The following is a 14,115-nucleotide window of genomic DNA, read 5'->3' on the forward strand; positions in this document are numbered from 1 at the left end:
TATGTAATACTCTTTGTAATACTTTAAGCAATAAAACAAAATTTTTTTAAAAAGAGCAATAGCTATGGAGTCAGAAAGGCCTCGGATCAATTCATTAATTGCATAAATATTTACTCAACATCTTCGTGCAACAGGGATGTTATTCTGCCACTGTTGCTTGTGCAGCGGCCTTGGACAATTACCTGACATCTCTAACCCTCAGTTAGCACTTCTATAAAATAACACATAGGAAGCACTTGGCCTGGTGCCTGGCACATATATATCTTTCATAAACATGAGATGCTATAGTTACTATTTGTATTTTTCTTTAAGGTTGAATTCAAGCTTGGTGACCCTGCCCCAGACATTCCCCAACATCACCCTCTCCAGCTACCATGTCCTCTGCTGCGCAACGCATGCATCTATTCCAGCCCTTAATACAGAACACTTACCCTGTTATTTAATTGTTTGACCCCCACTATTCTTGGACAAAAACAGCATCTCCCCCATTTCTTTTTTCTGAGTGCCCAGATCAGGGCTTGTGCCCACATTCCTGGAGCAGAGGGAGGCATTATCCCCAGGTGGGCAAATGCTATGCTCTTGTTCTTTCCCTGATTCATCTGCCCCTCTTGCCTCTCCTGGCAGCAACTTGAAAGGCTGTACCAAGCTTAGCTGTAAGCTGAAGGCTGGTCAGGGAGCTGGATCAGCCATGGCAACTTTTATGGGAGGATGAATTGGGAAAACGAGTCCTGAGCAGTCCATTCATCTCAAGCCTTGTTTGTCATCCTGCACCTAAAATGAACAGATGCCAGCAGAAAGCATCCCATTCCCACGGGAAGAACAAGAGTAATGAGATCAACATACCAGCATCAGCCTTTCATTCTCTTTTACATTAAAAAACAACCAAAAACCTCTACACTTCAATGTTCCATGTTCCTTCTTTTAAAGGAATAAAGTTAAGTCGATGCTGCCTCAAAGAGGTCCAGACGGTCATCTCCTTGGGTGGCAGCTGTAGGGATCGGCTATCTGCTCATAACATCTCCACTACTCCCCAGCGTAGAGTACACCAGCTTAGATGCTTAGCAAGATCTCCTTCCACTTCCTTCAATCCAAACAACAGTTTGCCCACAGTCTATCTCCAAAGTGTCATATTTCACAATGCCATGCCCTTTCATGAGCCCATCTCTCTAATCTTCATTCAAGAGATGATCCTGAGGCCAGGCTCATTTCTCCCGACTCAGGCCCCCTTAATGGACTGAATTGTGTCCCTTCCCCAATTCATATCTGGAAGCCTAGTCATTAGTACTTTAGAATATGACTGTATTTGGAGACAGGACCCTTAAAGAGGCGATTAAGCTTAAGTGAGCCCTAATCCAATAGGACTGGTGTCCTTATAAGAAGGGAGAGACACTAGGACTGTGTGGGCATAAAGGAAAGACCAGGCCAAGACTCAGGGAGAAGACAGCCTCTGCAAGCCCAGGAGAGAGGCCGCAGGAGAAACCAAACAATTTTTGTTGTTTCAGCCACCACATCCAGGGTGTGCTGTCGCCCTCATAGACTAATTTAAACCCCAAAGTGTTGGCTCAGACACTGATTATTGCAATTTCCTGCATTCTGTTCATTAGATTGCAATTTCTGTTGGTTTATCTGTTTGCCCTGTTGGGGTAACCACCAGGGTTCATTCCCTTCTACTATGTGCAGCACTAGAGAAAAGCCAGGCATTAATACTGCAAGATAAGTTTTTGCCTAACTAATGAGCGATGCTACTGCAGCAGAAGCTCTGGAAGTGTTATGAGAAGGACAGAAACCTCCTTTTTAGCCAAAGCGATCTTTTCACTCACCTTGCAAACTAAACAAACTATCCAAGGATACAATTTGAGGGAGGGGATGGGGGATTGGAAGCATCTTTTCCTAATTTTGCAGAGGCGAGGTTTCATGACTTGAAGACTCATTGGTCATTGGGTTCCTTTTCAGGCTCTGTGGGATTAGTGGATTCTATACTTAGATTCTCAGTGTCTTTTTCTTGTCCTCTTTGTCACTCTATTCAGGCTCTTTCCTACCCCCACCCTTCCTTCTCCTAAGGTCTCCAAATGGCCCTCGCAGACCTGCTGCAAGTGGAGAAAGTGTTCGGCCACTTATTCCCTCACCCTTTACACACCCCAACTAAGTGCTACAGTAGCCCATGTTTGTGGGCCTTAATTTCCCCTAAAACACACATGGATATTTATTTAATTATTTTAAATATATTTTTATTGATTTCAGAGAGAAAGGGAGAGAGAGAGAGAAATATCTCACTATGTTGCCTCCTGCATGACCCACACTGGCTGCCTCTTACATGCCCCACACCGAGGATGAGCCCCCAACCCAGGCATGTGCACTGGCCAGGAAGCAGACTGTGACCTCCTGGTTCATAGGTCGATGCTCAACCACTGAGCCACAGATGGATAGTTAAAGACCTTACCACAACTCTGGTAGAGCACTTCCAAGTTTGAGTCCTTGCAGGCTGTGTGTGTGGGCCAGGCTGGGGTGCCACCACCACTGGGAGAAATCAGGGTCCAGATGAGGAAGGCAGCAGTGAAACCCTTCATGGTGCAGGGCCAGGCCTGTGTGTGACCAACGAAAAAATAACAGGCCCAATAAGAAGGGCCTTCAGGGTGGTTCTTCCTCTCCCCTCATTAAAAGGGTGACATGTTCAGTTTCACTTCTCATATTTTATGCTCCTGGAGAACCACTGTGAGTAGCACAGTCCGTTAGCAGAGGCATTTGAATACTGTTCCCCCAGGACCTCTGGCACTTGAATCAGAGTGAAGCTAGTCTAGGTGGGGGGTAGGTTGGATGTTGACTTTCTGCTTTCACAGAGAGAAACTAGGAAGTGGTGTGTGGCCTTATGCCTCAGATCCCCGCAAAACATCCCGCCTAAGAGTCCCCACCCCAGGTGGAGCTGTGAACTCAGGGTGGGTAAGCCACAGGCCGCCTTGTGCTTTCCATCAGCAGGCCCCAGGTCCCTGCAGGCTTCTCACGCGGGCTGCGGACCCTGGACCTGGCTGGTGCTGGCAGGCAGCATCCGGCATTGGGGATCTGGAATGAGGCTTTTGCCCTAGTGGCATTTTTCTCTCTGGTTTCAGCTCCACTCTCTGGACTTGTGCAGCTGCTAATATGGAGCCTTTTTCTGGAAGCTGCAAATGTGGTCTCTGAAAACGAGGGGGAGGGAGTCGCCCTAAGAAGTGAGCTGTGAGCTACTTCTGGTTCAGCTTGGTGGACGGGGTAGGGGAAGATGGGGAAGTGAGGGCCTCCCTTTTAAGAGTGGGAGTCTAATTGGTTTGGTCATTGGCGAGATTGTTAAAGTCATGTCTCACTTTCTTTTCAAAGCCAAGATTCTGTCTCCCTATCCCAGTACTGTTGCCCTGATTCCAGACAGCAAGGTTTCTGAACACTGATTCCCACCCCCACCCAACTGCACCTTCGCTGGAGAGAACTGGAGTCAGAGCCAACACAGGCAGATTTTAGGAGCAACAGAGAACACTATTTCCCCTGGGAGAAAAAGCATTTCACTAAGCACAGTAGGTGAAATTGACAATTTTTGCCGATGGCTAAATAAGAATTAAAGTCACCTCAAAACTGTTTTTGAAGTGGAATGTAATTGCCAATAAAGACAAATAAATACATTGACTTAGCTGATGGATGCTTTCCATTTCTTTTGGAGACACCAGAGACTAGTCATTTGGGGCAGGTCTGAATTGATTTTTTTTTTTTTTAGGTACTCATCTGCAAATAAGTACAGTGGTATTGGCTTTCAAAAGTGGTTCTCAAAGTATGGTTCCTGGGCAATAGCATCAATTTCAACCAGGAGCTTATTACAAATGAAAATTCTTGGGCTACATGCAAGACCACCTGAATCAGAACCTCTGGGTGGGGGCCAGCCAGCACTCTGTGTTGTAATAAGCTCTCCGATGTATTAAGAACTCAGGGTGAAAGTTGAGGCCCGAAGAAGAGGAGGGTGAGCTGCTCTAAGAGGAGACAAGATAGCACCGCGTGGTCTGTGTGAACAGTGGTCAGCTATGCTGTGAACAAGAGCTCAGGTGAGAGCCAGAAGCTCAATGTTTAGAGTTGTGGGCCCAGGGGAGCATTTAATCTCTGGTAGTTCCAGGACAAGGCCATGGCAGCTTTCCCTGGGGACCTTTGAGGTCTCTAAGGCTGTGAGAGAGCTCTAAACAGTGAGTGAGGAGAGCAATCAAGGCGAAGCCCTTCCACCCTGCAGAGCACAGCAAGACCAATGCACCAGCAGACCGGCCCAGGGGTGCAGAGCAGGGAGCAGGCAGGCTGGCAGAGAGCTGTGAGTGGCTACTAGTAAGGAAATCAGGGCATCTGAGGACCGGGCCACAGATATTTGTGAATCAAAGGACCTGGCAATGAAAAGAATCATAATTCAGAGATAGCACTGGCATTCAGAAATGTTCAAAAGGGACCATCCATTGAGAGGCTCTGGAGGCGTGGGTGATGCTACAGCCGTGGTCTCATACCTGGGGGTGGGGGGAGTGGGAATCAGCATCAGCTGGATGGCTTGTTAACACACAGATTGCAGGCCCCACTTAGAGGTCTGGGGTGAGGCCCTATAACCTGCATTTCTAACAAGTTCCTAGATGCTGCTGATGCTGTGGGGCTGGGGCCACAGTTTGAGAGTTCTGCCCTAGATTATGGAATTTGTCCTCTTGCAGAGTGTACAATTTTAAAAATCCTCTTATAAACAACATGTTCTTTTTCTATATGACGCATAACATTTTGTAAAACACATAACACAGCCAAAGGGGAGTAAGGAGTGAGCAACTTTCTGAAAGGAGTTCAGCATCCTGAAAAGCAGGATTTGACCGAAATCATCAGTATGGCTCACTAGTTCCATCAATCCATACCGGCTTGAGGAGCGCTTCAGCTAGAAGCGTTGTAGAGTTCACAGAAGAGTTTATTGATAATGTCCTGTTCCCTAACCATAGAATAAAATTAGAACAAATTCATGATATTTATTTTGAAAATGGCCTTATACATGTAAATGACAACCGAACATACTAGTACTGTCAGGCCCTGATCCTGACTCCCAGGACCTTACAGAAGCTGTGCTGTTCTGGTCTCCTTCAGACTTCTCTTCTACTTCGTTTGCTAATCCTCTTCCTCCATGTTTCAAGCTGTTCTCCTTGCATAGAGTTTTGCTTGGGGACGGTGTCTATATTTTCTTGAAAAGTAAAATGTTATGATCAGGATGGCTGTCACTAAAAATGTTCTTAAGAGGAAAACTCATGTTTAAGAAGAGACTTTATGAATAAAAGGTGAGATTCTGAGGGCAAGAGTCCAACATAAAAGGGTAAGAGGGAAGCGGCTCCACATGAGGAAGTTGGATGGACTAGACCTTGCTGCAGAGAACAAGGCAAAGAAAAGAGAAAAGTGTAGAAACAGTCTGCTTTCCACCGAAAAGAAGAAAAATGTCATCTATTTACCTGCTTCAGATTAATTCATTCGTTTATTCGGCAGATATCTATTAAGAATTCCAACATTCCAGGTACAATTCCAGGCACCAGGAGTCCAGCAGATCAAAGAGCCGATTGCCATAGAGCTAACTTTCTAGTGGGAGAAGATAATCAAAACATTTGTTTAGTAAAAGCATTTAGTAAAAGAAAAGACACTTCACTTCTTGGTTTTCACATAGAAAATTGAACTGAGATTTCTGAAATCCTTTCAGCTTCCTGTTGCATGCCTGTATACACTAACTGCCCCTCCCTTTTAATTTGCCCCAGACTGGTAGTTCATCAGAGCTTTCCAGTAACTGTTCTAATAGATAAACTCTAGCAAGTCTTTCATCTTAAGAACGTTTTTAGAGATACTGCCTCTTCCAACTTCTTTATTATTGCTCCATTTATTAACATTCCTGTTTATTTATTCTGGGGACATAATATGCAAAGTACGGGGCCATAAATTCTATGATGAACTACCAACAGAAATGATTTTTGTTTGTTTGGGGAACAGGTATGCTGGGCCAAGAAAGAAGTGGGCTTTATAGATTAGTCTGATCAATTTCCCAATGATGAAAATGGCCACGAGTTTCCCAATGATTAAGGCACAAGAAACTGCTCTGAGATTCAGAGAGGGTGGGTCTAATCCAGTGATGGCGAACCTTTTGAGCTCGGCGTGTCAGCATTTTGAAAAACCCTAACTTAACTCTGGTGCCGTGTCACATATAGAAATTTTTTGTTATTTGCAACCATAGTAAAACAAAGACTTATATTTTTGATATTTATTTTATATATTTAAATGCCATTTAACGAAGAAAAATCAACCAAAAAATGAGTTCGAGTGTCACCTCTGACACACGTGTCATAGGTTCGCCATCACTGGTAGTCTGAAAGGACTCATGTACACTGTCTAAATTTTCTCTGCCACCTGGGACAAATTAGCAACTTGTAGCTAAAACTCTCTCCAGATTGAGATGTTCTCAAGATTTCATTCTGTTAATATTGAAATGACTTTGATAAGCTGAAGGGAAAGCATTAGGAAGGAAACCAAAAGTGTGGGTCAGAATGAGGAGAGTTCTTTTACGTGCTATGAAGAGGGGTCCTAATTTGCAGTTGTAGCTTGTGCCTTGCCTCTGGCTTCAGTATGTACCTCCCACTCTGGTTAGTTCCAGATTTGCAGCTGGTCATCATGGGGTTTACCTGAGTCACTTTGAGCCACATTGTTGGAGAGCATATTTTGCTGGACTGGCAGGTGGTAGTTGGAATGAAATAACTTGCCCATTGTTTGCACCAGAACTCAGAACATTTTCTTGACTTCTCTCTCCTGGTGTTGGCTATGGGATGGATCCATCTAGAATTCTCCCTGAAGTAGTAAGCTTACTCAGCAGTAATTTTGACATATAAATAATAATCTTTGAAATAGCCTGTTTATTTCTTCCCTGAAATAAATAAGAATAGCCAAATGTGCTGGACCGCTGTTATGTGCCAGGCACTCTTCTAAGGACTCAGTATGTATTCCCGCACTCATTTAATCCTCAAAACAGCCTTGCAAGATAGGTGCGGTACCATCATTCTGCTACCACAACTTTGAAATCCCAAAGTCTTGGAAAAGGAGTCTTTAAACATTCTTTTGCTGGAAAAATCTGATCTAAACTGTATAGTCTCATCAGTTTAATAGTCTTAATTTAGAGACTTATTTTCTTATACCTAACTGAATATTAATTTGTTTCACTGCAAAAATATTAATGTGATTGATTAATGAGCAATGGACCCTGCACCAGACCCCACTTGGAGTGTTATAAAATATAAACCCTATTACCTTTTTAAAATCAAGAAATTCTGAGTTTTAAATAGATCTGTACTAAAGATTTCAGTGAAAGGGTACTGAACTTGTTCTGTGATGATCCTCATTATCAAAATGAGGAAACTGAGGCACAGTTAGAAATTAGTCCAAGATCACACATTTGGTAAAGCCAAGTTCCAAGTCAGACAGACTCCAGAATCCAAGGTTCTTGACCCCAGAGAAAACGACCTCTTTACTACTGAGCCTTTATGTTTGCTTATCCTCCTCTCTAGTGAGATCAAAGCAAATCATCCCCACCACTTAGAGATGGACGGGACTGGCCTTTGTAGCTTCAAGGAGTAGGCATCTTTGTCAGAGAACTGCCACAATGGGAAGTTGGGTGCTGGGGCATATAGGGGCTGTGCACGTGGAATGGGTTTTGTAGTCAGCTGGCTTGGGCAGAAATCTTGCCTCTGCTGTGTGGTATTGGAATGTCACATAACCTCTCTGACTGTAAGTTCTTCACCTTCGCAAAAGTCAATAATAATCAATAAATGGTACTTTTTTTTTTTTTTTACTATCTTTTACTCTTAAAGGAAACCAGATCCTGGGAGGGGCTTGAGAGACAGGCTGGAGAGTCTCTCAGGAATCTAGTTTGCATGCTTTGCTCTTTAGCCAAAGCCAGGCCCTCCACCCCATGGAAAGGTGGCTAACTGGATGAGCTTATGTGGCACATAAATATATTCTTACTAGAGGCTTAGCCTGCGATCAGGGCCATCTTCCACCTGTTCGCCAGTCCCAGGTCCCGCCCTGCCACTGACACCCACCCCAGTTCCCCATTCGCCATCTGGCGATCTATCGGAGCCTGCAGGCCGAGAGGAGGGACCAAGAGGTCAGCTGTTCCGCCCACTCGCCAGTCCCCAGTCCTGCCCCGCCGCCACCCACTCCGGTTCTTCCCCATGGTTCCCGGTTCACCATCTAGCAATCGGAGCCTGCGGGCTGCGGGGGAGGGACCAAGAGGTCTGCCTTCCACCCACTCGTCCGGTTCCCCACGGTTCCCTGTTGGCCATCCAGCGATAGGAGCCTGCGGACTGGAAGGAGGGACCAAGAGGTCTGCCTTCCACCCACTCGCCAGTCCCCAGTCGCGCCACCCCACCACCCACCCCAGTTCCCCATGATTCCACATTGGCCATCCAGTGATCAGAGCCTGTGGACTGGAAGGAGGGACCAAGAGGTGGTCAATGCACCTCATAGCGACTGGTCGATTGGTTGTTCTGGTCATTATGCCATTATGGTTGCTGGCCTTTTATTATATAGGATGGGGGAAATATATTCCCATTAGAACTGTGAAGTGACAGTTCAGGAGAGAGTGGCCCCAAAGGAGTCTAACGATGCACCTTTCCTATGGCCACGGCCACTGCCGAAACAAAGGCTCAGGTGACTGCACTGCAAGCCGCTTAGCATTCAGAAGCCGAGTTCTTCTCTTTTCCTTTAAAGCTTGGATATGTCAGCAGCAATCACAAGGTTATTGATGAATAAAGCGGGGAAACCCCCCACTTTGTGCTTTCCAGGCAAACCGTGCTTTCCATGGCTGTGGCCTTGCTCACCTGGAATTCAATTGTGTTAAAAAGCCGTGGCCCGGAGTTCACTTCTTGCTCAAAACTGGTCTTCCCTTTGTTCATGCTTTTGAACTCCAAGATTAGAGACTACCCATTGGGGAGTCAAAGATGAAGTCACTTAAAAATAGTCTGTCCATCACCATGTGCTTTCCATCTGACTGTGTGAGGGTCTCTCCTCCTGTCTGTGTCTGGCCATCCCTGCTACCACCACCCTCTATGAGGGTCCTCAAGGTCTCCCAGGATCCAGCCTGGCCCCTCGCAAACACACTCTTCAGCTGGCACTGAGATACCTGCTGAGATGCAAATCTGTGAAGGGATGCCCTGCAAAGCCCTTCAGAGGGGCCCCATGTAAATGTCCACAGGCCTTGCCCGGTTTGGTCTCTCCTACTCCAGTGCCCCAGGCCTCTCTCGGTTCCTGCAGCATCTCCAGCACCTGCTGTGACCTCACCCTGGAATGCTCTGTCCCCTCCTGCCTTAATGTCTGCACTTCCTTCAGAGCTCAGCTCCGTGCTTGCTTCCCGGAGAAAGCTGCTCTGCCTCGACAGGGTAACTCCCCCTAAACTGAGCTTGTGCCAGGGGGACCTCATCTCTTCACAGCACTGTTCACAGGCTGTTATTCAGTGAAGGTCAGATTCCTTTATACTAATCAGTAACTCTCCCAACCTCTTTTCCTCCCATGTTCCCATCCTTCCTTCTTTCTCTTTCTCTCCTTTTCCCCCTGATGGTTGTATGCCCAGTGCCTAGCACATAGCAAGAATTTAGTAAAATAGTTTAGTCTGAATGGATGAAAAACAGGATGGGTGTGGTCCAACAAGCTTGTCTTTTTAGCTGAGGTGACTATACCTCTGGGCTTAGTGGGCCAGCACAGTAAGGCAAAGCAAGCAGCTCTCTATCACTAGGGAGTCTATGATCGCCACGTAGTTAACAAAGTGTGATGTCATCTTTTCCCAGGAGCATTACAGTTTCCTTTTCTCTCCTTTTGCTTCTCATTCTTAAAGTAATATATTCTAATTGAAGGACTTGGGAGATATACAGGACAACCTTTTCCTGCAAGGAGATGGGGCAGGGAAGCTGAAGAGAGAGGGAAAATAAACGCTTGTAGTCTCAATATCCAGATAAACCACTATTGACATTTTGTGAAATATCCTTTCAGACCACACTGTACAAGCTGCGTATACTGTAACATGCTACATCACTTACACCGGTCACTTAGAATTCTTCCATGACATGACTTTTAATGACTTATAGTATTTTACTGCATGGATTAACCACAATTTATTTAATCAATTTAGATTGTTATTAATAGCAAACTAGGAGGAGATAATGAAGCAGCAAATCTCCTTGTTGCTATATTTTTGTGCAGGCAGGCATGATTACTTCCTCAGGGTAAACTCCTGAAAGTGAAATACTTGGCGATAAGAATGACCAGCTTTTAAGGCTCTTCATACATGCTACCATATTGTTTCCAGACACAGTAATGATACAACAATCCCACCAGCAGTTAGACATTCGTATTTAAAAATTGTTTTGCTTATATTTCTTTCAGCACAAATAGAGTTGAACATGTTTTCATCTTATTGTTATTGATCATTTGTATTTCTTCCTTTGAAAATGCCTGTGCATAGCTATTGCCCATTTTTCTATTTTGATATCAAAGGTAAAGAAAAGAAATGGAAAGTAAGAGGAATAAATTTAGATCTTCATGAGAATTTAATTAACAAACATTTATTGTTACCTCCTCTTTGCACAGTGCTCTTTATCCTTGGATAAATGGCGTTATGAGCTGGTGCAGGTAAAGAAAAGCCTGCCATCAGAAATGCTTGAGACTTAAGTTTACTAGGAGGAGGATGCAGGCCATTAATAAAAGACAGTGTTGATAATATACATAAACAAATAAAAGTGTTTTAGGTAAGATACTATATTTGCGTGGGTAATTTCTTTACCTTTGTGATGATTACCTTAGAAGTTGTGTGGAAACAATGGTGCAGGTAAAGAAAAGCCTGCCGTGAGAAATGCTTGAGACTCAAGTTTACTAGGAGGAGGATGCAGGCTATTAATAAAAGACACAGTGCTGATAATATCCATAAACAAATAAAAGTGCTTTAGATAAGATACTGTATTTGCGTGGGTAATTTCTTCACCTTTGTGATGATTACCTTAGAAGTTGTGTGGAAACAGGAGATTTCTCCGGGCCCGTTGCTGCAGCTGCCACTCTGGACAGTGAACTTGGGCCTGGACTGCTGTTCTGCTGTTGCTGTTGCGCCTGAGAGTGCGCAGTCTCCTTGGAGCCCCTCCGAAGGTTTGAGACCAATTCCTTACACTTTGAACATATAGGAAATACCATTACTCAACAAGTGCTCTCTCCTAAACACCCACTAGAAGAGCAAGCTTGTAAGGGAGAAGTTGGGTGGCAACTGGGTTCTGGTCCCACCTCTGACCACCGTGTGACCTTGGCAGGTCACAGAGTCATCTGTAAAGTGAAGCTCGCCAAACCCACGATTCGGGTTTGAAAAAAACAAACTAGATTGAGTATGTATGGGAAGTGCTTGTTACATATTTGGCACTAAAAACCTGGTAATCCTCATTAGGGAATAATTCTCTCATAAATTAGCAGCTGGGTCCCATAAATGAGCACAATACTTTGTGAAAGGATGCTGATAAGGAAGACCATCAGTAAAATACTACTTCCTGACAACTCTGAGTAAGATTCAGAAGATTTGAGCTTCTTTGTGAACGAGTAGAAACTGCTCTTTTAAGTTAAATGGAAATAATTTATTCCCGTTCACTGATAGAATAAAGCCTAATGATTTTTGGAAAGAATAACTATGAAACCAAAATGTGGGGTTTGAGTCCAAGTTCATTTGTCTCATAAAATTGAAGAATAAAGTCATGGACCAAAAACAGTTAGTGGAACCGAAGTTTATTGAGAAGCCAGTCCTGGGAAAGGTGCAGCTGGGGTTCCAGGAGCAGGCCAGTGTCCAGAGCTTCCTTTCCATGTTGCATTGGGAGTAGGTCAGCATCCAAGTTAAGTCTATTAGTCCCTGTGTGGAGGCCCACATGGCTATAAGCCATGTAGGTGCAGGGAAGTGCATCTCCTACCATCAACCCAAGATCCTAGCAAGTCTGGGAGAAGGGAGAGGGGAGAGGAAGCGCATGCCTTTTAATTTAGGGGGTAGAGATAGCCTTGCTATCTCCTGACTGGTCTTTTCAAATAATTCTGCTTTAGCAAATCCTTGGAATTGGCTTATGCACCTTACTATCTTGTGATGGGTTATCTGCATGCTGCCTGTCTTAGAAATATCCATACATTTTACAGCTTGTGCCTCCTGAGCACGCCCTTCTTTCCCCACCCAATAGGTGTGTCTTACTTAGTAACTCTGCCTAGTTGGGTTCCTCCTCCCATGGTTCTGCCCCAATCTGCCTAGTTTCTTTTGTCTCCTCAACTGAATCAGAATGATATTCATAATTTTTCCAGGCTCCTTGGTTACTGTATTTTACTAAAAAAAAAAAAAAAAAAGAGTACACATAACAATACGAACACCTACATAGCAACATTTATATGGTTACCGTAATGGTTCTGTTAGGGGCAAAAATAGAATATTGGGGACTAGCTATAGTTATAAGAAATATCAATCATGTCCTATTAACCATGATTACCTTGTTCTGATTAAAGAAAGGATATTCTAACCTGGCTGGGAGTTTTATACCTCTCATACCACTGGAACCTGGGAGTCAACCTCAGACCTGGAAGTCAACCTTGAACCTGGGAGTCAACCTTAGAATGTGGCCCATTCTCAAGAACTACCTAATATAATGGAAAGATTAATAACCTTATTGCCCAAACAATGGAGTCCCCAGCTACCATTGCCTACTTCCCCATGCCTATAATTCCTACTTCCCCCTGTAATATCTGTCCTATCCAATATAAGCAGCTGTCTTATGGAGTGTTGGAGAGCAGACTTTTGTTGATGACCCATTGCTCTTCCATACTGCTGGCAGTATTGGAATAAACGCTCATATATGATTCAACCCTGTCTCTGTTTAATTGACTGAAGTAGTGACAGGCAGCCCAGATCCATTGGTTGTCTGGTTTCACTTCTCTGAACTTTCTTACTTCAGCCTCAGAATAGCCATTTCCGTCAGTCCGATATCACATGTCTGACCTCTCTGTTGAAGAAAAGGCCTTTGCCATTCACCTTTGAATCCCTGCTGCCTTGAATGGTATCTACCTCATAGTTCATGGTTTTTAGAATTAGTGGGGTGGATAATAATAATAATAATAATAATAAACTAATATTTTAAGGGCTTCCAAGATGATAGATACCATGTTTTACATGCATTTAAGGTAAGTATTATATAATACCCATTATACAGATGAAGAAACTGGAGTTTATAGCAATTAAGTAATTTGTTCAACGTCGCACAATGGCAGAAGTGAGACTCAAACCTGGGGCTAATATTCAAGTCCATTTTCTTAACTACAACATTCTATTGCCCCAGTAAGATTGGGTGGGGTGGGTGGTGACTTCGTTCTGGCCCCACCTCTGATAAGTTATTTGGTAAAGGAATAAATGCAGGATGAGAAAGATTAGGTCTCTTTTCTAAGGTCACAAAGCATGTTAACACATTGTGGATGGATCACGAGAATTCTCGTTTCATATTACACAGTGTTTCACAAAGTATCATACTTTAAAAAGATATTAGCTTGTAAGAACATGTAATAAATAACTTCAAAATGCAATGGATATTTAATTTTAAGCGTGCCTTTAACATTGATGTAAAATGTTTTTTGTGTTGGCTTTTTAGCTCTCCCTCCTTGTTTTATGTTGTTAGTGGTTGCTGTAGAGCTGTGCTGTCCAAAAGGCTAGCCATTAGCTACATTAGCACTTGAATTGAAAGCAGGGACTCAAACAGCTACATGTACATCAATGTTCATAACAGCATTATGTACATTAGCCAAAAAGGGGAAGACAATGGGTCCATTTGTTGTAATGTACCCCGCGAATCACAGAAGGACACCTCAAGAAGTCGAATTAAAGAGTCACATTTATTGCAATCCGGGACTATGAGGGGGCATCTTGCTTTCCCAAATCTCATAGTAACAAGATGGTCGCAACTCCAGGGTTATATAGGCAAAAATCACAAAGGTATTGATTACATCCCAGGGTTTGGAATGAGGAACCTCCTTCACAAAAAAGGAGTTTACAGAAGCAGAATTAAGCATGTTAATTACAGT

At 43.9% G+C, this 14,115-nt stretch overlaps 1 protein-coding gene across 1 annotated transcript in view; it reads right to left on the minus strand.

The window, feature by feature from the left end:
- The window catches only part of LY86 (lymphocyte antigen 86), a 73,317-nt gene extending 68,234 nt beyond the window's left edge, over positions 1-5,083 (minus strand). Inside the window, exons 1-2 of the mRNA XM_005857876.2 lie at positions 5,076-5,083; positions 2,441-2,582 (exon numbers count right to left, since the gene is read on the minus strand). Coding sequence (XP_005857938.1) covers positions 2,441-2,567 — 127 coding nt within the window. The 5' untranslated portion in view covers positions 2,568-2,582; positions 5,076-5,083. The remainder of the gene's footprint in view (positions 1-2,440; positions 2,583-5,075) is intronic.
- Between the last annotated feature and the right edge of the window lie 9,032 nt (positions 5,084-14,115).

The sequence above is a fragment of the Myotis brandtii genome, unplaced genomic scaffold (assembly GCF_000412655.1).
Source record: "Myotis brandtii unplaced genomic scaffold, ASM41265v1 scaffold1144, whole genome shotgun sequence".
Lineage (NCBI taxonomy): Eukaryota > Metazoa > Chordata > Mammalia > Chiroptera > Vespertilionidae > Myotis > Myotis brandtii.